The sequence below is a fragment of the Lycorma delicatula genome, chromosome 2 (genome assembly GCF_047948215.1).
Source record: "Lycorma delicatula isolate Av1 chromosome 2, ASM4794821v1, whole genome shotgun sequence".
NCBI lineage: Eukaryota > Metazoa > Arthropoda > Insecta > Hemiptera > Fulgoridae > Lycorma > Lycorma delicatula.
In genome coordinates this window covers 152,495,112-152,518,654 of record NC_134456.1, presented here as the reverse complement: position 1 = coordinate 152,518,654, position 23,543 = coordinate 152,495,112, and the positions used below count along the sequence as shown (strand labels likewise).

Genomic DNA, 23,543 nt, shown 5'->3' with positions numbered 1-23,543 from the left:
GACTTATAAATGAACTCTTGGTGAACTAAAAAAATTTAAGCTGCAGAATGTCATTGAAAATTCATTTTTTACATTCTCATTTTGACGTTCTGAGAAAGGTTCTATCAAGATATATTACAGATGGAACAACGTTATCAAAGCAGATGGAATGAATCTATGATGAGTGACTATTGCTAAATGATAAAAAGAGAAGACTTCACTGAACAAAAAAGGAAGATAAGAAAAAATAAATTAAAATAAACATAAATGTCTACAAAATAAAGATAGGAATTTTAATTGTAATTATTTTTGTACCCTATTATTTAAGATTTCTTAATATTTTAACAAGTCATAGATAAAAATCTGACGGTGATGAAGAAAAACTGATTTAATTTTAAAATTCAGAATAAAAAATGCATTCTAATTCATCTATTTTTATCTTGGTACTAATTTTTTTTTTTTGTTGATCTGTTTTAATCCATTAAATGAATGTATTGTGAATGTTCTGAACGTATATTAAATAAAACAAGTGTAACTTTTCGTTCATTCATTAAGGCTTTTAAAAATTTCAAATCATCAACAGAGTTCATATTAATAAAACATAATTCTCACTTTTATAAATATTTATAAATGAAGGTTTTTTTTAATACATAAATATATATATATATATATATATATATATATAAAATAATATTCATGTCTAATAATTTCACCAAGCTTTGTACTTGTAATGGCCAGATTTAGAAGACTGAATCAGAAAAGCGGTGGAAGAATATTTAAAGTACAGTATTGCTTTTTTTTCCAGTTATATTCACATCAGACTTTATTAATACAGCAAGAATCTTCATAAAAAAGAGATGGTAAATTATTAAGGATTTGGTGACTAGAAATAAACTGGTACATATTATAATGAAAGAAGAAAATTACCAAAGAAATGTCTACTAAGGGTTTAGGAAAGTGGTAATAAGAATAGTCAAATATGTATAGTAATAAGTACAAGAGCAGTAATGGGATTCTTCGAGTCATCTGCTGTTATAGTAACAGGGGCTATGAACTACACAAATGTATCCCCTTAAGCATACTATCAGAATGTCTAAAATACAGATTTAAGAGATATATAAATAAGCAATGCCAAAATTAAAAGAATTCGAAATGAAAGCGTGGTTATTTATCAACAGTCTCATCGTGAGGATGAAAATAAAAAAAACTTGATGTTTGGAATGAGAGGATCACAGCATGAAGTATTAAAGAAACCAAAGAGATGAGCTAGAAATCTGTGATAATTAGAAAAGAAAACTAAACCTACAAAACAAAGCCCTTAAAATGGTAAAAATATTTAAATACTTGTATAGCAAACCAGCAGATGTGGAAGATCAGTAGAGGTATAGAGGAAATTCATAACAAAATACAAGAAATTTTGACCAAGTATCAAGAGTAGAGAATCAAGATAGCAACATGTAAAGCTTTAAGTGACAAAACAATTTCTGCAAAAATAGGAAACAAGATTGATTATACTGTTACTTACTTTTACTTCATAGCAGACTTTTCCACTTTTAAATCCATAAGTGGCTCTTGCTCCAGCCCATATATATCCAAATCCTTCCTTACTCATTGAAACACCTTTTGTGAAGCCAGCATCTTTGTCAATAAGAAAATTCAAATCTGAATCATCTGGAAAAAATTCAGAACAATTACATATTTCTTCCACAAATTTTTAAATACCGATTTTTAACAGGCCCAATCCTCTTATCACCCTTATTAAGCTTGTCGCCGCTACATTAAATACTCTAACATGTATGAATTAAAACATGCTACAAACAATATAAATTCTAAACACAGTATGTAAAACATACAAATTACTTTAAAACCACTTAAATACAAGTAACCCCGACAAGGATGTCTACCAAAGTTTCAAATTTTATTTGTTGTTTTTCAGTACATAGGTACCGATATTGAAGAATTAAGATAACAGCCGAAATATAAAAATTTTAAAAATCTGGTTATGTTTCTATCTTAACCAGATAAAAAATAAAATTTAGAAATAATTAAAGTACTGGACACTGAAGTTTTAATTTAGTTATAAAAAAACATATTTATTTTTCTCAACTACTAAAATATTTTTTCGAATGAAATGGAAATATTCTGCATAAAAACATAACAGAATCGATACTCAACCACCGGTCCACAAGATAATACCGGTCCCTTAACAAATTGGCCCATAAAAATATTTCAATAGATGCTACTTCCCTTTGCAACCATATATTTGTGTCAAGCTGGATTCTCAGCTGACACTTATAAAAGCCAAAACAAGAAATTGTTTATCAATAAATTCATCTCTTCGATTAGTTTTTAGTAATCTCCAATCCGACATTGAAACAATTGTGCAAAATCAGCAACAACAAATTTCTCATTATCTTTCTTTATATACAATTAGTAATATGATTTGTTTGTAATTGCTATTTTTAAATAAAACAACCTACATTTAATTTTTTTCATTTTCATTTTCATTTATATGTTTTGTTGTTTATAGATAGAAATGATATTAATTAATATCATATATATGCAAATTTAATTACTAATATAATAAAAATATGATTGAATTTTTTTATTGTCAAAAAATTTAAGCTAAGGTTCTGCTGGTCCCTGTATATTTTTTTACAATTTAGTGGTCTGCCATATAAAAAAGGTTGAGAAATACTTATCTATACTATGATGATTTTAAACCTGGCAAATCTAGAAATATGTTAATTTGCTAAGTGTACATAACTTTTCATGAAGGAAAACCCTTCAACAAATAGCTAATAAACGGACTTCAGTATTGCATGTATATTTACTGTTATTTTAATCAGTTTATTGTACACCCTTTATACATTCTAGAAAAACTGCTTTTATTTTTTTAACTTAATTTTTTTATACTAATTTACAGTATATTTATTTTATACTAACGTTTATTCAGATTAATAAAAAAATTCAAATCATAAATTTTTAAATTATTTTTAGTCATATATATATATATATAATATATATATATATAAAATAAATAAAATTCATAACTGAATAAAACAATACATATATATTTAGCTAACTTGTTTTTAAATACTAAAAAATACAATCATTACCTTGAAATGTAGGTATTTCTTGTTTTTCTATTTTAATAATTGTTTTTTTCTAGCTCGACAATCCTTTTTTTCAGTAGAACATTTTCACTTTACATTAAAATTTATTTCATTATGAATTTTGTAAAAAATTACAAAGTTGCCGAATATAGCACTTCACTCCCTACTGCATGCTTTCATCATCTGACAATTTTGATGAACTCTTGCTTCCCAAATAGAAGATAAGTTCAATTTGTTGTTCTAGAGGGCCTTGCAGCTTGCGATACTCATCTTCATTTTAACATGTCTGCAACATTTTACCCAGACCTTGAATTAGAGTTCTACAAACTTTTTATGACAAATTTCCATTGTTGCAGCTGTTGTAAATTGTACATTTTCAACTCGGTTCATCTGTGCACATATCATCTCAACAGGATTAAAATCAGAATATGGGAATAGGCATAAAACAGAAAAAACCTGCCTTCCTCCAATCTTATCTATGTTTTCAAATGATTTTTATTTTTCTTAATTGTCTCATGCAATGAACTTTCGTCAAATTCTCATGGAATGGTAAGCTGTTAGTTTGCAACCAGTCAATTAATTTTTTTTTGCTGATGCTGAAATCTGTGCTTGGTTTTCTTCAGCATTGTGATAAGAAGCAATATCTAAAATAACAGTTTACTGGCAAGTTGGGCATTAATTTTTCTCTTGTCCACTTTAACTACATGTTGCAGTTCACCTGAAAATTATAATCACCTGAGGAAGATATATGGCTATCCACATCTTCCTCAGAAGAGGAAACTTGCTGGGATTTGTTCAAACTGTCAAGCAGTGGGAACGAATCCCATTTCACCACCAGCGTGGATAATTGTTATCCTTTCTCCTTTTGAAGGTTGCCAACATTTCTGTTGGTAATGAGAACTTAACATAAATCACATCGACGTAGATGACTGGTTTTCCTTCAACTCTATATTCTTCAACTTTATTCACACAAACCATTTGTACTGAATTTTTTGTTTTTCAATAAGAATTGCCCTGTTATTTCTGATTCTCTTCGATTTGAAATACATGCTTGACAAGTGTCCAAAAGGTACTCTTTTGCCCATTAAATATCCGTCACTTTTTGTTTTGCGATAAGTTTCCTTAGGAAATGCAAGCATCCCTCTGTTAAGTAAAATTATTACACTTATGTTGTACATCATTCTGATCAAAACTGTCCAGGTTTGTCACTTCCTGTTTGTGTTTTATTCCTTTGCAAGAAGTGAATTTTTTTCCAAAGCTATTTTATCAGTAATTTGATAAACTCTTCTTTTTGTGACTCCTGTGGCACACGCAACACATTCTACAACTTTTTTGGGTCACTAACAATCATTCCAACTGCAGCTTCTCCTGTCATGTAATTAAAAATATTGTCTATAATTTCTTTCCCTTGGCAGTGAATGTTTTTTCCACGTAAATTAGACATAATATGCAAAATAATAAAATCCATTCACTATTATAATAGAGCTGACAAAAATTTTCTAATTTAATGCCTATTACTTATAAAATTTCACTTAGATTTCAACTACTTTCAAGAATTCAAACACGAAGAATGCTACAATCAGACTATAACCTTACTCTTTCGTCACACATAATTAGCTGGACAAGTTTTAATACATGCTGAGTATCTGATGGCTGGTACTAGGCTGACCAAACACATTAGAAAAATTCATTAAATAACAGTAACAAAAAAATGAAAATTTATAAAGAGTAACAAAAAATGTAAGAATTTCTTTAGAGATTTTAAAAGAAACCTGAGACTTAACATAACTGCTTGTCAAAAATCATATGATTAATGCTATTGTCTGTAATAATTTAATTTATAATATAAAAAAAAAAAAATATATATATATATATATATATCATATTCAACTGCAAATACAGTATAAATTAGAACAAAATCACTTACAAAAACAAGTTAGTCTGAATGAATCAGGAACAGTTTGTATAAATAGAGATTTAATGTTTCATTTCAATGTTGAAATGAAACCAATTTATTTATTTACTTGAATAAATTAATTTTTCTTATGTATGACTCATTGCCTAGGCTAGCTTACGGCTGTTTGTCACTACCAAAACAAAGGACAAACAGCATAGCATAAACAGTAGACATCAATCTTGTGCTTGTTTGACTTTGATATTATATAGTTATAAAACTATAAATAAATATACTTTGGCCTAAACACTAATCAGTAACAGTCAATTAATCTGCATATTACTGTCAAACAGATCTGTTTCAGTATCTAATAAAGTAATAATTTAATAATATATAAACTCAGGATTACATAAGTAACTAATATGTGAATTTGTTTACCAACTGAAATAAAAAATAGTTGTACTGTATACACATGTCTTCAAATAGTATTATTATAAACACGTGCTCATTAGACAGCAAGATGTATGACTATGCTGTTCATCAGATTGTGCCAATTCGGCTTGGACAAGCTATACAAAATTAACTCTGCTGTTCTGTTCACATTTATTGCGTTAACGCAAAGTTCAGGTCAAAATGACCCACTTAATACTTAAGAAATTATTTTTATCATGTATAAAAATAACTATCTGCTTTCCGATTAAAATTATTTATTGTAGAAATTGCTTTATAGAGTAATAGACATTAAATAAATGTTAAAAAATAAAATTAAAACACTAATTGTAATTGATGAAAACATTACTTAAATGAAAAATAGGATACATACGAAAATTTCATTTTAAATTACTCCAGTAAATAAATATAACGAAAACTTTATATTCAATGAAGACAATATTAAATCACATATTGCTTGCATAAATGTGGGCTACATTTAGAACAAATAATGTTTTGTTTTGTCATTTGTTGAAGGACAAAACTTGCACAGTGCGCATTTTGTCCCTGTCAGAAGTTCCTGGGAAAGGGAATTTTTATTTTGTCCTTTCATTACTTTCACAGATGTCAAGCAAGTAGTAAAAAATTTTCACTGGCCAACAGTTAGTTTTGCGTTTGAAAATGTATCTGGCTATGAGTTGGTGAAGTGTTAACTACAACAACTTTTAGTAGCGTTATAATCTAAAATCAATTGTGGTTTTTTATTAGTTCTTGCGCTTATCTTTTACTGCTCCAATGTGTAATCATAAGTACAACACTTTTGTTCTTTTTTGAGACATAATTCATTACTCTTGTGTTATTAGCAATAAAGAAAAATGAGCTGTGAATGTCCATATTTATAATTTGCACTGACAATTCTTTCCTACTTCTTCTTAGAGTACCAAACAGTTATTTACGTTTCAGAAGCTGCCCAAATTGTTAAGATGTATAAAAGTTATCTATTGTAACACATGTCTTCTGAGATCTTTAGTAAAATCCCAAACTGTCATTGTTCCTGATTCTTCTCTTGCTTGCCACCTGGTTCTTTTCCAACATAAATCTGCAATTTCTGCGTGTAAATACTATTATCATAATGCCCATACTTTACAGTACGGTATACAGATACCATTACTTTGCTGGTTTGCTGGGTCTGTTTACAATGTAGTGTTTGAAAAGGTAAAGGCCATGAAAATTAACTGTTCATCAATTGTTACTTTTTCATCAGGATAATATAATTCTGGTAGAACTTCTACCCGGACATCACAAACAGGAACTTATTTAAAATGTACACCTTCATTCTTGATATATCCAGATATGTCTACTGCCTGGAACCCATAAGCTTGATTTATAAACCCCTTCCAGAAACAATCCACAGTAAGCCTGAATTGAGACATTGTCTAAATTTTTACCATTTTTTCGTAAGCTTGAGACCCCATCAATGTTAGTCATTTTTATATCACTTTGTTTTTTATGGACTCTAAGGATGAAAAAAATTCACAAAATATATTATTCTGGAAGATGTATATCTCATGACATCAGGTGCATTTTTTAAATAATATTTTGAGCAGCTTGACATCCATTTTGTTATAGAGGCTTCACATTCCACTGAAGCTCTCTAGAGAGTATGCTTGTGCTTGCAACGGAATTTATTTGCCTTGCTCCATTATAATCATCCGAGTAATCACTATCACTCTCGGCACTTATATGAATTTCAATCTGAAGACACTACATTGTCACAAACTAGTTTTCTTGAATTTTGCTTTATTCTATTTGAGCTGCCATACTCATACAGTACTATATAAAACAATGAAATCACACTAAATATACTGAATTGTTTGCAGTTGTATTTATAGTACACCATTCCGATTTTGTATACAAATAACATGTCCAGAATGAAAAATTCATTTTTTTAGAGGGTGAAAAACACTTTAAAAACTAAATATTAAAAAAGGAATACTTATAGCCAATATCACAGCTAAACATATCACTAAAAATTAATATCACAAAAGCAAATAAAAATTTAAAATTTAGGTAAAAATCTAAACTTAATAAAGTCCAAAAGGAGTGTAAAAAACCCTTCTCAGCTAGCAAAAGAAAGATTAAGGAACAAAAATAAAAACGGTCTCAGCATAATATACACATGAGTAAACAAAATTTGAATGGCAATGTTTGTTGGTTTCGGATGGTAAAACAATATTAAATTTATGCAGTATATTGATACTTGGCAGAAATAACAACTAGTCTAAAACATCCCTATCATTCCCCAGGATGCAGTGAATGTTTCTTTGCAATTTAAATTTATAACGCAAGGCTGTGTTGTAGCACATGGTCAAACAGCAATTACATCGTACACAGAGGAGTGCGCTTCCTGATAACATCAGATGCCATGTGTATCTCTGGTATGTCCAAACCGCAATTGGCAGATGACTACTTACTACCTCTCAGTGAATTTCTCTACATGAAAAGTCCCATGGCAATACAGTATCCTTGATGTGTCTGAGTTTATTATCTACTGAGGCAGTCCAGTTCCCCTGCCACTTTGATCGAAGCGTTTTACAAAATTAATGAAATTGACAGTAGTAATAAGAATGATAAAGAGCAGTTTACTACATGCATCTTTAGCAATGGAATCCAATCATTCATTACCCAGAATTCCCATGTGGCTAGGAACAGAAACTTACTTGTATGTTGCGATGGTTCAATCCAGCGATGCATTACAAATTTCACTGATGACAGGAGTCTAGAATATAAATTTTCTTGTGGTGATCCAACCACAATCTAAATGGGACTGAATTAAAAAATAGTAAAAATGCAACATACACGATGCTCTCCACTTGGGTGTTAAGAACTTGTAGAACTCTATATAATTGTTTTATGGATTTGACCCATGTAAGACACTAGCAAAAAAAAAAACCTAAAAACTTAACATCAGGAGAGATAATAATTGCCTCTCCCCTGAAAAAGACTTGGGGAATAAAAGGATCTAGCAGGTAAAAAAAAAGGCAATAATAAAAACAATCATGTGGCAAAATCCTTTAAAATTGAAGTAAGTAATTTCTAGTGTAAAATCTTCAATGAAAAAAGTCAACGATGATTCAATGACAGACAAAAACACTTTTGGATCATATTGAGCAAATAGAACAGCAGGGTTAATGGATGTTGCTCAAGGAGTTTTTTAATAGTAACAGAAATATATATCCACAATATTTGTGAAGACATAAAAACCTGAAATATCTGGAGAAAATTAGACAAACATTAACCATATGTTTAACTTCCAATTCATAAAATATTGTATTTATTTTCTTCAACCAAATCAACTTAAATGTTTGGACTGAATTCAAACATTTAAAATTAATATTAATATACAAAGTCAAAAACTGACCAAAATACTTTGTATTTGAAAGTAAAAAATGTATTTTTGTATGATGTATAACTAATAATATACTATTTTTTCATATGGTACAAATGATGGGAACAAAACTTTTTTTTTAGAAATGAAATTTAAACAGAAGCAATTCTAATAACAGTAGACAGGTATACATTCAAGGTTAAAAATGAATAAGGAAAACCCCATTTAAAGAAAATTTTCCATGCTAATACAGTAAATGATTCTGATAACTTGTTGGGATTCTAGGAACTTGGTTGGGCTTTTTATACTTTATCAGTTAAATTTACAAGTGTGCATATGGTAATAAATGAATAATTTATTTATCAAAGTGTACAGCATATAAAGTGTATTTTTTAACAAACAAAAAAAAAAGAAAAATGCATTTTTAAAGCTTATCTCCATCTTCAATTCCTCTGATTGAATTTCATCAGATATCACTAAAAATATAAACCTGTTTATTATTAATTCATCTGTTAGTCAGGGTAATAAGTCGCTGGTATGCTGGGTGAATAAATATGTAATCACTTTGAAGTTAACATAGCTAAGCTGGCAGCATGCAAAGCTACTGCTTATTATTGCTCGTTATTAATGTAAATAAAGCTATAAATAATATTTATGTGCGCGCGCGAACACTAAGACTTAAATAAAACACATCAGTTCAATTTATTTGGTCCTATTTTATTAATATATTAAAATGTGTGAGTATACATGTAAAAATATTAAACTTACACCAGCTGAGCAATACAGCATTTTCATCAAAATCGGGTTCTATCTCTCTACGAGCACGTGGTGGCGGACTCCTGTAAAACATTACACGTTATTATAAACCAATGTTTTATACTTAATTTAATTAACACAATATAGTACACATTCTTCTAACAATCTAGGAGTAAGTTGGGACTGGATATTCAATAAGTCATTCACAAAATGAGAATCTGTAAATAATTTGGAATGAAGAACATATCTGAAATATTAATTACACCCAACATCCACATATAGTTAAATTTTTATTAGTGACACACTCGTTTTGAATCTGGACGACACATTTTCATCAGCAACATTCTATTTAAAGAATTTTGAAACAATTTCTTTTTAAAGTATACACACATTTTCCTTTATTTCTTTTATTAATCTTAAAATCATTAGAAAAATATTTCTGTAAAAGAAACTGATTATAATAAACCATTGACAAATGTGAAACTTTATTTACATACAAAGGTAAGTAGCATTCTGAAAAATCATTCAGTATGGCTATTTCTGTTAGACCACAGGATGCTTTTAGAACAGTTTAATAAAACTTAAAATGTAATTTTTGATTATCCCTTTAATACATTATTAAAGTCAGAATTTTATTATATGGGACAAGTTAAGTTTCATGAATGCCTGAGGAATGAAAAATTAACTACAAAGATGTAAACTGATGGACAAGACCATATATATCTCTTCTTGGATTATCTGTGAATTATGCAATGTTGTAATAAGGATACTGTATATGCTTGCCTGATTCACTTACACTGACGTTATTAAAATGAACTATTTAACAATAAAACACACAATACCTTGTCAATAATATGCCCCCATACATTACAGCATGGGTGTAAAAAGCCCATACCATATGCTTAAGGCAGAATAAAACCTACAATTAGATAACTATAATATAAAATAAAATTAATAACCAGAACAAGCAATATCACAGGCTAAGAATATTCCTGATGAAATACAGCACTGATGTAAAGTGTCTATACCAAAAAGGTGAAAGGCTAAAGGTGAAATATAACCACAATTATATAGAAATGGTAAAAATCTACATTAAAACAAAATTACCAACTGGCACATGCCAAACAGCATAAATAAATAAAACATATTACAAATATTATTATTAAATATTTGAATACAGACACATGACCTAAGTAATAGCAAGATATTTGATAACACTGTCATATTGTTTCTTACAATACTTTGGTTGTTAGCCTTCCAACTCAATGCCACAGTCCACAAGGATCTTATATAGTTAGTTGACAGCTACAGCAAACTCTGAGGCATGAGATGTCTATGAGCAAGTGTCCAATCAGTCCTATGAGTCTGTCCTATTTGTAAACTGTAAATAATAACCCCCCTCTAGACAGTTATTCCTGCATGAAGAGCACCACAGTGACAATGTTCTTAACTGGGTAAAGTTTATTGTTAATGAAAGCAATCCATTCACCTTGCCGCTCATCAGGAACTACTCATTTCACAAAACATCATATCATATGAAACAAGGCAACTAATGCAAGCAGGCTATAAACAAGCCTCTTTTGCCATGCTATCAGCATACTAATAGCCTAAAAATTCCAATATGGGTTGGGACTAAGCAGAAACTCACATTTCTATTACACTGAGTGAAATTTGGTTACTGATCATCTATATTTTACAGCAATACAAGTACATTTTGTTACAACTTAAATAAATTAAAATAATGAGGGTTTCAACAAACATTTGGTAATATTTTGTCTACACTAGATGCTATGATACATAAGTTTATAGTTATCACTATTCATAAACTTTGCATAAAAGATACCTAAAATAGTTATTTGTTAGTATTATTTTGGTGAGCATCTAAAAAGACATTCACAAAAGACTACACACAGCAAGCCTCCAGAATTTTAATGAGTATAATTCTAGCATACTTTTTTAATCAATCCTACATGGCTGCTTATATACTTTGTATATTATCCTAACATATGCAATACATGTTTGAAGTAAAAACTAATAACTTCTTGGTAAAGGAATTGCTATCAGAAATTCTTACATCATAAATTTCAAGCTATACATATGCACATCCTCAGTATACAATTGTGATGTTATGATGAAAATAGTAGCATAATAATTGTACTGTAAACCCAGCCTATCCTAAGTACTTGGAAAAAAATAATATACTTACAACAAACTAAAAATCCAACAATATTCTAAACAGGTCTGATATAGGCCATTGCACATCATCAGATACATTTAGGTACGTGTTTTGTTTAGAAATTAAGATTATAATTATTATTATTATAACTATGGTGGACATTATAAATAAAATCAGAATTCATCAAGAAAAGAGGTCAAAATTAAAAATTATTATCAAATACATATGGCAAAAATAAACTAATTTTTTGACTGGCATGTTCAAAGATACTACAGACTAGAAACTCTTTTTATTAAGCCCAATGACAGTATATTTTTATCTACTTTTAAACTTTAGATGCAATTATGATTTCATACATTAACATGTCACTTTCATCATGAAAAAAGTACAACCATCTGGTAATCATTATAATTAAGCAATAAATACTACCATACCACGATGTGTCTTTGTTACTTAAGTAATTAAGTAAGTAATTTTTTTATTATTTATTAACTCATTATTTTTTATCACATTTATATCATTTATTTCTATAACTTAACTTTCTAATTATTCTGATTGTGAAATAAATTCACCAAGGAAATTTCTTAAAATTATGCAACTTTCATCTATCTTCAACTAGAAGGAATAATTAATTCATTTTCAAAGCTCTTTCCAGATTCAGTTTCCTTTTCATACATATGGATCGCACATCAAAACATATTATCCTTAAATATCAAAGAATGCCTTATACAGACCCTGGCAATGGAATGTAACTGTAAAGAATCAACTCTAAGGAGTGATAGGGTAAATGTGTCTCCCAATCATGCAATTTTTGTTCACATATTTATTATCAATTTTTTTGTAGTACATGAACAGTATGTACTCTAAAAGAATAACAATATAAAGCGATTATTCAAAACTCAACTCATTCTTATAAGTGTCAATCGGCATCAATAATAAAATTAGAAATGTTTAACATATTCTACACTTGTCATTTCAAATTTTACCCATATAAAATTAAATTTGTTCATGATCTCACATTATTAATACTGATATATTATTAAATAAATTATTATTATTTCTGTACTTGGTTTAATGAAATTCTGAATATGAATCCTGATGAGAAAAGTAATGATATTTTCAAGCATGACTAAAGAAATGTCACAAACATAGAATAATTTTTAAAAAATTGTGCTAAAGTGAAATTTAATAAATTGCCTATAGTTTAATAATTTTGTATTTATAATTAATAATTTTATATAGATATATGTTAGTAGTTTTACCATAAATAACATTAATGGTGATATACTTACCCCTAAATTTTGATCAATTTTTGAAAACTAATTTTTTTTTTTAAATTAATATTTTGGTTTCAAATAACTTTGATGGGGCTGATGATAAATCTCAAATTTGCACAACTTCGTGTTTTTGTAGATGTTTATGGCAAATAAAAAATTTTCTTGTGTATTGTACTAATAAAAAAAAGTTCTCTCAAAAATCATGAAAACCTGTTAAAAGCGATACAATTTTGACTCAATAAATAAATGCTCCAAGGGGATTTCTTGTCTTCTTGGTACATACTTTTATACTTATTACTATAGTTGAAATAAACTTGTTTGAAAATGTTTGTCATTTCCAGTGTTCAAGAAAATTCATGCTGCAAAATGTCTCCTTTTATGCTTGTTCCATCACTTAGCTTTGCAGTACAGACTGGCAGTCTGACTTAGTCAGTGACCTGTTCACATCTTTAGTATCTCAAATTTCATACTGTGTTTGGAAGTGTTTATTAAATAAATAAGTTTTACTCAATAATATTATATTTGCATATTTTATAATCAGTTAAATTTTTAATTATTTTGAAGAAATTTCATATAAAGCAATGGAAGAACAATGTTCCATAGGAATTTATGTGAATGAAGAGCTTCATAAAACAGTGTAAAGTACAGTGCAAAAAGAATCATTAAATTTTATGAATTTAGTGATGTAAACCAACACTTATTTTTTTACATGTTATATCAGATGTTGCTCTAGTGTTTGTAAATATCATGAAAAAAGGTTTTCGTCAAAATTCAGTCACCTGTAAGGACAGTTCTGTTGTGACACTTTGAGAACTCAAAAAAACTTAAGTAATAACATTAGAGCAACCTCTTAAAGAACACGTTTTTCCAATTTAAATTTAGTTCCTGGAAATTCTCTTTGTGTTAGCCACTTCAAAAGTATTTTTTCTCATCAGAAGAAAGAACTGTATGAATGCAAAGACCAAGAGCAATACATTGCCCCAAATCACGATATTGAACAATTGGATGCTGCTTGTAGCATTTTAGGTGTATCACCTCCATCAAAATTGAAAAAATTAAGCATTGATCAAAGGCAATCAGCATTAAAATATAAAATAATGTATCTGAAAAATTAAAAATAATCTTGAATTGAGTTTTGACTTAAAAGTTTCTGATAATGAAAATCCAGCTCAATCTTCTTCACATGAATATGATACTTTATTTTAAAACTAAAAGAAAACTGTGTTCTTGCTTCTAAAGAAGACAAGGTTAAAATTATAAGTTTACTTCCCCCATCTTCCTCCAGATTTAAAATAATATCAGAGTTCAGTGTGTCTGAGCGTTTTTGGTTAGACTTACTAGAGAATTAGTAAATGAGAAAGGCATTCTACTGGAGTTAGGTAAAAGACATAAAGCAGGAATTAGTAATGACACAATTAAAAAAGTTGTGTTATTTTATGAAGATGACAATAATGCAGGCTGTGTCCTGGTAAAAAGGATTGTGTTAGCATACGTGTTGGTGTCAAAGTGCATAAGCAAAAACGCCTTGCTCTGATAAAACTTAAATGAATTGTTGTCTCATTTAAAGATCAAATTTTTTGCGAATTCCATTCAAAATGGTGTATCTTGAATGGTGCACCCGGGATTTGTACAGTTTGTCTGCCCCCACCACCAGAACATCAAATTCATGACTGATGGTCCCAAACTTAATGTTGATTATAAGGACTTACTAGACATCTTTGTTTGTGAAAAACAACTACAGCTGTATGATGAATACGTGCACCAAATGTCCAGGTAAGCAGGCAGTGTTTAACATGCCTTTCCTCAACCTTTCAACCTTTCCTAAGCGTATGATGTGTTGCCAGATACAATAATGTACGAACAGTGGGTAACAATTGATAGGGCAGAGATGATTACTGTTCTTCACATCAAAGATGAGTTTTTCAAATCATTAGTGGAAAAATTTAAAAGTTAAAAACTCAATTTCATGTCAAAATCTCAAGCTCAGTTTTTCAAGAAGAAAAAAATCAGAATTAGGTGAAGAGATTCCTCTTAACCTAAATGTTTGGTGTTGGCAAAGTTTGCAGAAAACCTTTCATTTCTTGTTCACGATGAGACACAAAGCTTCCACTGGGTTAACAGCCAAGTCACAATTCACCTTTTGGTGTTCTATTTCAAGGAAAATGATGTATTACAACACAAAGTATCTGTGTTTTAAGTGATCACTTGAATCGTGATACAGCAACATTTTATTGCTTTCAAAAACTTCTAACAGACCATATTAAGGAAGTGCATCAGAACATTAAAACTGATGGTGCTTCAAGTCAGTATAAAAATAAAAAGATTTTGCTAATTTGTGCAGTCACAAAAAAGACCTTGACCTTAAAGCTGAATGGCACTTCTTTGGATCATTCCATGGGAAAAACATCGGTGATGGCGTGGGAGAAACAACAAAACAAGAGGTGGCAAAGGCCATTAAACAGTCAAGATACTAAACGTTGATGAAAAGTATTCATTTTGAAATCACAAGCTGAAAAACATCAAGTATTTTTTTATTAAATCAGATGAGATAGCTAAGATTTCAGAAACTCTAAAAACTGTTTTGACTGCTGTGAAAAGAGTTGTTGGTACTAGAAGCTAGGATAAATATGTTCCTGTGTCAGAAGACATTGTAAAATGTTACTTTACTTCGACTCAGACTATGAAGACCTCCTGTGTCAAGTACTGTACCGCTTTCACTTAAGGAAAATGGTATTGCTGCTAAGAAAAGTGATTACTGCTTGTGTGTATGACGATCAGTGGTGGATAGGGAAATGGTAGATAATAGCCTTGAAAACGTGCAGTTTCATCATGATGTCCAGTTTCAGCTGGACCACATACATCATTTAGTCTCAACAAAACAAATTGTGGGTACCGATCTGCAAAGTCCTGAGAAGGTTGACACCACTTGAACTAACTACAATGACAGGTCGTTCTCACACAATTTCAAGAGAATTATCAGAAGAGTAGTCACACTGTTGATTAAACACTAAATAAACTTTCATTGCTAAAAAAACAGGCCATTTCATTGTATAACAATTAAAATTTGACTACAATTTACTTTTTCTTTGATAGTGTTTACAAGAATAAAAGAAGTATAAAAATTAAAATGAATTCTTGAAAAAACATGTAGGCTACTCATTGAAATCACAGTCTGAGTAAGTTTTGCAAGCATTTTTGAATCAAAATTGTATTAGGTTACTGGTATTGATTAAGAGATCATTAATAAATTACGATCTATTATTAATAATTAAAAAAAAAATGATTTTAAAAATATTGAAAATGTCAGCTTCAACATAAGGGCCAAATATAAAAAATATATAAAAGATGTAAAATGCAAAGAAGACAAGAAACCCCCTTTTGAGCACTTATTTAGTGAGTAGAAGTGGATCGCTTTTAACAGGTTTTTCACAATTTTTGAGAGGTAACTTTTTTATTAGTACAATACACAAGAAAATTTTTTATTTGCCATAAAATCAACTACAAAAACAATGAAGTTGTGCAAATTTGAGATTTTTATCGCCAGCCCCATCAGAGTTTAAAGCCAAAATTTGAATTTTTAAAAAAATTAAGTTTTCAAAAATTCATAAATATTTAGGGGTAAGTATAGCACCATTAAAATTATTTATGGTAAAACTACTACTATTTATGGTACTACTACTTTATATAAATATAAAAATAATTCAAACTGTATACCACCCCTGCCTCTTGAAAAAAAATTACCAATTTCACATTTTCATGTTCAGTTTTATTGGTAATTTTCTCATAAAAAGAAGTAAGATAGGTAAATAAACCACTGGACCAATCTTTTATCTTGAGAAAATATGAATAAATCTCTTTTCGATTCATCCTTCAAGGACCAATATTTTTTTCTGTAAACCCTTACGATCAAAAAAATAGGTCGGCACACCGTAACACAAATGGCCACCACAGGTAAGCTGCTTAAATAAAAAATTTAAAAAAAATAGCTTTAAGGTCTGAAACAAGTGGGTAAATTTCAATTTTTCTTGAATTGGTCAAGCAACCAGCTTATGTTTTTTTTGGGACACTCAAAATGGATTGATCCTTGCAGTTATTTTATGTAGATTATAGATCTATAAATAGAATGTTTCTAGACATACTCAGTTTACTAGAAATGGCTTAATAAAAGTTCTAACAGTAGTCAGCTAGAACATTAACACTCCATTTGTCTTTGAATCAGTTTTCCACCACCGAAATATCTTTATAGAAAAGTTCAAAATGTTCATCACATACTGATACAAGGTTTTTGGCAGAAGAAATCCGTATGTGAATACAAAAAATTGATTTTTAGTCAATTTCATACTAAATCTCTGGATAAAATCACAGTTTATTACATAAAAAATTTATGTATGAATTGGTTTATCTATAATATCTTGGTAATTCTGTGAATTATGGACACAGAAAACTTTTTAAAATTTCTCTGAACGCTGTCCAAGCAGTGAGTTATGTATCAGTCAACAAAGAATTAAACATTTTATCTTTGATCAGTTCAATTATTTGTGGGCCAATAAAAAATCCCTTTAATTTTTATTTCACTTACTTTTGGGAATTTCTGCATTATGAATAAAAATCCTTGACTGTCTATTGCTAATCAGTTTAAGGGACAGTGAAAATATTTTTTTCTGGTTTAACTAAAGACTCATGAATGTTTTATTTTTTCGTCAGGAGTTAAGTTCTCACATTTCTTCTACTCTTTTACTACATAATCCTGATCCCTAGCTCACTTCCATTCACAAATAAAACAACTGATTAATAGTTAAAATCATGCATCATATAATATCGACAATTTTCAAAATTAATTTTAGAATTTTTGAAAACATGGGCGACAGAAAAATCCTGACAGGTTAGTTTTCAGCATTAAAAAACAGATTTGTTTCACATATTATATGTTAAAAAACAAAATTGTGTTTATCAGTGCAATCTACAAACATAATAAAAACAAATTACACTTTGCATTTCAAGTATACACACAACATACTATGGTCCATTTCATATTAAGAGAAAATAAACCATAATAAAATGCTAGGTTTTACTTGTAACAGTCAGCCTAAACTAATAGGCTAAAGGAAGTTCTTACTACATGATTTTTTATTCTTTTCTTTTTTTCTTTTAATTGAATGATGTAGTGAAACACATTATCACTTACTAATATAAAAATATTTTGAAGGAATTAACAGACACTATACGTATTTGTATTTGACTGACTGAAAACACTAACCAAAATAATATTTACAATATAAACAAATAAATAAAATACCTGAAGTAACAGAATATTATTTATAACAGAAAAAAAACCAGTACATACTTTCGCTGAGGGCTGGGAGAATGTTTTCTCTTTCTGGAATCCAAGTGTTTGTCCTTTTCTTCTTTTACTTCAGTTCCAGGTTCCTGTTTAATTTCAGTTTTGATATTCTCCTGGAAAGAAATATCAAGAAAAATATTACTAACAATTTATTTCTGACCTGCCTATTACACAAAAAGCTAATCCTACTAAAAACTGCAGTGTCTATTTATTTGCCAACAACTGATGCAATATCTTCCTTTGTAGTTACTGATGTAAATAAAATACTAAAATTATATGGAAAAATCATCATTACTCACAAGCAAGCTGACTGAAAAAAAATTTATTTTTCTTCTTTTAAGTTGAATTTTAGGAAGAATTAGAAGCCTTGACTTTACTGACACTTTAGCCATTATGCTTGGGAACAAAGAGTTGACAGAATCTCCAAATCCTTCCAGAGGCAACCTTCTGCTTTCCACAACACAAAGACAATACAATGGCTAAAAAATGTGCCATCACAGATCAACCAATCAAAATCAGACCTAAATTCATAGAAATAAAATTCACAAAGGGATCAATAATAAGAAAAAAAAATAGAAATTATGAGAAAGAATAATCTGCCCCCAAAAGAACAAAAATTCTAGACAAGCAATCCCACTTGGAAGAGACACAAGGCCTATGCACACGCACACACATCCCCCCTTGCTAATTCCTCAAAGATTGGATAATTTTACTCAAATGGGAGAAATGAATGAAAAAAAACTTACTTCTTTCAAAAATTAGAGACCCACCTAAAAAAAGACACAAATTGGTAAAGGTACAGGTGGCAACTGACAGACAAAAGCATATAGCTCTGTATCTTTTATTAGTTTCAAGAAAAGGTACTTTTATGAACAATTACACAGTTGATTGATCAATAAAAAATGCTCTCCATTTGAAACTTCTGTACATCCAAACTTTTTTTTATACTCTGCTAACAAGTAATAGAACACAAGAAAATGTTCTTCTTTCTGTGTTATGGCTACATTGCTTGATCACACCAATATACATTTATATTTATTAATAATTTTCATGTTTTTAATTTTTTCAGTTTTGTAACAAAATTACTATTTCATCATTTTCATGCTTTGCATAGTGCACTGATGGATGATGAATACCTGAGAAACACATTCCAAAATTCTTTTTCTTTCAAAGCATATCAGTATGATAAGCTTTGAGAAGTAGTTAGCTTGGAAGGTGAAAACGCTATTTAAAAAAAAAATGGTTAATTGATACCTCTGCACATCAAAAAAAATAATAAAAAATTGTATGTGTATGTGTGTACAGGGGGACACATTCAATAATTTGTAGGAGTTTTGTACTTTCATGACTTTAATAAGTTGGCATCACTGGTTTGAGCTGAAAACTGCCGACAGATAAAAATTGTTTTGTTTATAACCTCAATATTGCATTTAATGATGGTGTGTCCACTTGAAATTTCCACATTAGTTGAACAACGTTCAGTTATCAGTTTTTTTTGCTTTCTGAAGGTGAAAAACCGGCTCAAATCTTTTCTCGAATGATTTTACAATATGGTGAAAGCTGTATGAACCATGGGAATTTTTGTAAGTGGGTAGGATAGTTGGACTACTTGGTTGGACTGTTCAAAAACAGTCCAACCTTACAACATCCTGGCCAGCTAGTTGAAGTGTCAACTCCACAGTTCATAATGTTATCAGTAAGAAGCTCAAATACAGCAAAACAAATGCGAGGTGGGTCCCAAAAGAGTTAACACAACACAAGGAAATAAGAGTGTGTACAGGCTTGAAAGAACGCTATGAAAGGATAGGAGACCTCCCCTTTCTAAACAAGATTTTCACATGTGATGAAACTTGAGTTCACCATTTTGTACCAGAATCCGAAAGACAAAGCATGGAGTGGAAGCACACCAGCTCACCCATCTGAAAGAAATTCAGAACGCAAGCATCAGCAGGAAAATCCATGTTGACAGTCTTTTGGGATGCCCAAGGCGTTTTTGCAATTTGGAAAATCAGCATACAATAAACAGTCCCTACTGCTTACTACTCAGACATGCTGATGAAAAAAAGTAAAGCCAGCAATGAGAGACAAACATCACGGATCTCAAAGAAAAGTCATGATATTGCTACATGACAATGCTTACCCAGCCCAGCTGACCCAAGAAACCATTGGAAAAATAGGTTGGGAGATACTACCACATCCTCCCTACAGTCCACACTTAGCTCCTTTGGATTTTCATTTGTTTGGTCCACTCAAGGAGGCATTACATGAAAAAGTTCAGCAACAAAGAGGTCAAAGAATTTGTGGGAAAGTTGCTCAAACAACAAAACAAAGACTTCTTTGCATCAGGTATATTGGTGGGGATTATGTTAAGCAATAAAAGTCTCATTTTATAAAAATAAACATTTTTTGAACTAATACAAATTAATTTATACTTAACAGATCAACCCAAGTACAGAACAATTGAAACAGGATGACCTACCTTATTTCATTACACAAACAGAAGCACTTTCGCATCATCAGCTGCATACATCCATATATCATATATCACAAACTTCCAATCCATGATAATATACTACTTATAATACTACTACTTATACTACTTATTCACTTATAATTTTATGTTAAAAATACTTTAAAAACAATTAAATTCTATTAAAAATCATTAAATTTAATCTAACTTATCATACTTTAAAACAAGAGATAAACAAAAAAATTGTTAAAAATTATAAATATTAATCAACTGAGTTAAAATTAAAATGTAAAAATATAATTAAAAGCAAGGTAAAAATTAAAACTTTTAAATTAAAAACAAAAACTTAAGCAAAGCAAATTATGTAACAGCCATTTCATGAATTCACTGTACTCAGAGTAGAATTAAATCAGTGAAATGGCTGGCACATGATTTTGTTTTGATTAAGTTTTTGTTTTTATTTTAAAAGTTTTAAAATCTTTGATTATAATCTTTATAATTTCAAACAATTCTTTTATATTTTTTATGATTTTTGCGCGGGTTTTTATTTCGCGACTGATCAGACCTTGAAAAAAAAATAGCCCTCATAATTTTATCATAGAAAGAAGAGAGATAGGAAATAAACCACTGGACCAATCTTTTACCTTGAGAAAGTATGTTTAAATTACTGTTTCATCCTTCAAGGACCAATAGTTTTTTAGTTATGATTTTTTCCGTAAACCCTTACTATGACAAATAGGTGTGTGTACATCATATCAAAAATGCTTAAACTGCTTAAATAAAATTTAAAAAAAAATAGTTTTTAAGTTCTGAGAAATGTAGGAAACAATTGGATAAGTTTCAATTTCTTTTGAATTGGTCAAGTAACCACCCCTGGGTCACTTCAAATGGATTGACACATGATGAAATTTTTTTCAAGTATTTTATTTGATGATATTTATAACTTAAAGTGACCTCAGATTCATTCTTACTTTTTCTTCTTCACTATAATCTTTAACTGATATATGAAAAACTTCATAGTTTTATGGCAAGCTTCATTAGTAAAAACACCAACAGAACACATTGAAACTCTATGTTAAAAGTCACGTAAATGTATAGAGTAAAGAGAGATAAATATTGGTTAAGATGGAAGACAACACAGTGCAGGCACAGACTTGCACTACCTGCAGATGCCAGAATGCCTGTACAATCCTGAACCTATCTACAGAGAATTTATATATATATAATGTGCCTACACTGTGTGTTGTCTTCCACCTTCACCAATATTTATCTCTCTTTACTCTATACATTTACATATATATATATATATATATATATATATATATATATATTGTGCGAATTTAATATTTATTTTATTTTATTTTTCACGTGGCCGAATTTAATCACAGTCACAGTATATCTCAGCCGGTATCGAAAGGATTTATTTTTTATCTCAGAGAGAGAGATAAAATATCTCTCTCTCTCGAATCTCTGTACCCGCGCGCACAATATATATATATATATATATATTATATACAATATATATATAGTTCAAGAATATATACTGGAGTCTGCATGCTTATTAATAATAAGTTATTTCATTTATTTTTAAGGACAGTGATTTATGTAGTTCAAAATGCCTTAGACATACCAGAATAACTATAACTACTATGCCCATTTACCCCAAACGCGGAAAACAAGCATTATTTGCTCGAATTTCCAATTATTTTTATGCTTTGAGTTGAATCTCTAAGTTGAAATTTATGCTGAAGTTTGATAACAGAGACTTTTTGTGTGCAATTTTCAGATTTTTCTCAGATATTGCAGCTGAAAAATTGATAAAAATTTAATTTTTAAAGGGCAAGCTATTCACGATTGATATTTTATATAAAGTAACTTCAGCAAAGAAAATACTGAGGCTATGAAACTGTTCTTCCTTTGAGAATTACCCCAACGAAAATTGAATTTTATTCTTTGGCGTTTGATAATTTTGGGCTATAAAGAGTACATGAACAAACTCATAGCAGGGTAGGTAAATACAACGGTGTTTTGATCTGTAAGCCATCTGGACATAATGCAGTTTGTCTAAAAAGCCTACAACAATCCAAGGCTGGGAAAGTCACCTGAAATATTTAGGCAGTGCTGTTGTAAATTGTGAAGGAGCGAATTTCAAACAGCTACTTTAACTGAGAAATCACTTCATGTATTTTCTTTTTTTGTTTTGTTATATTACTAATAATGTTTATTAGGTACAAAATAATACAATTTTCTGTTTATTTTTCTTCTGTTTTACTTAATTAAAAAAAACAAATCTAAGTTTTCATTTACTTTTTATTGGATGTAATTAATTTTCTTAGAATTAAATTCTCTACAAGTTTTTTAATAAATCTTCCGCATTTATTAGTCATTTCACAAACGTATTGTACTACAAACCTAAAAAAAAAACTTATTTTTGATACAGAAGTTTGTGTCACATGTCTGAATATCTTAAAACTACTGGATTTAAAATTCTGGGACCTGTTTTATCCTATTTTCCAGCTCAAATTACATAAGAAACCATGAACTTTACTACAAAATTTGGATCCCAAAAATTATAATAGCTTCTTTTTATTAGAAGAGCTGAAATCCGGGCTAAATTTTTCACTAGCCGTAATGCATTTCCTGAACTATATTTATATAAACTTTTTTCATGGACACGCTGTAAACAAAAGGAAGAAAAATACGAATTTAACTTATAT

General features: G+C 29.6%; 1 protein-coding gene across 2 annotated transcripts in view; it reads right to left on the bottom strand.

Annotated features, from left to right (window-relative positions):
• The window catches only part of LOC142319325 (uncharacterized), a 71,425-nt gene that overhangs the window by 40,403 nt on the left and 7,479 nt on the right, over positions 1 to 23,543 (bottom strand). For both annotated transcript variants that reach the window (XM_075356491.1, XM_075356492.1), the window contains exons 3-5: positions 18,360 to 18,469; positions 9,575 to 9,645; positions 1,505 to 1,650 (exon numbers count right to left, since the gene is read on the bottom strand). In XM_075356491.1, the coding sequence (XP_075212606.1) occupies positions 1,505 to 1,650; positions 9,575 to 9,645; positions 18,360 to 18,469 (327 nt within the window). The remainder of the gene's footprint in view (positions 1 to 1,504; positions 1,651 to 9,574; positions 9,646 to 18,359; positions 18,470 to 23,543) is intronic.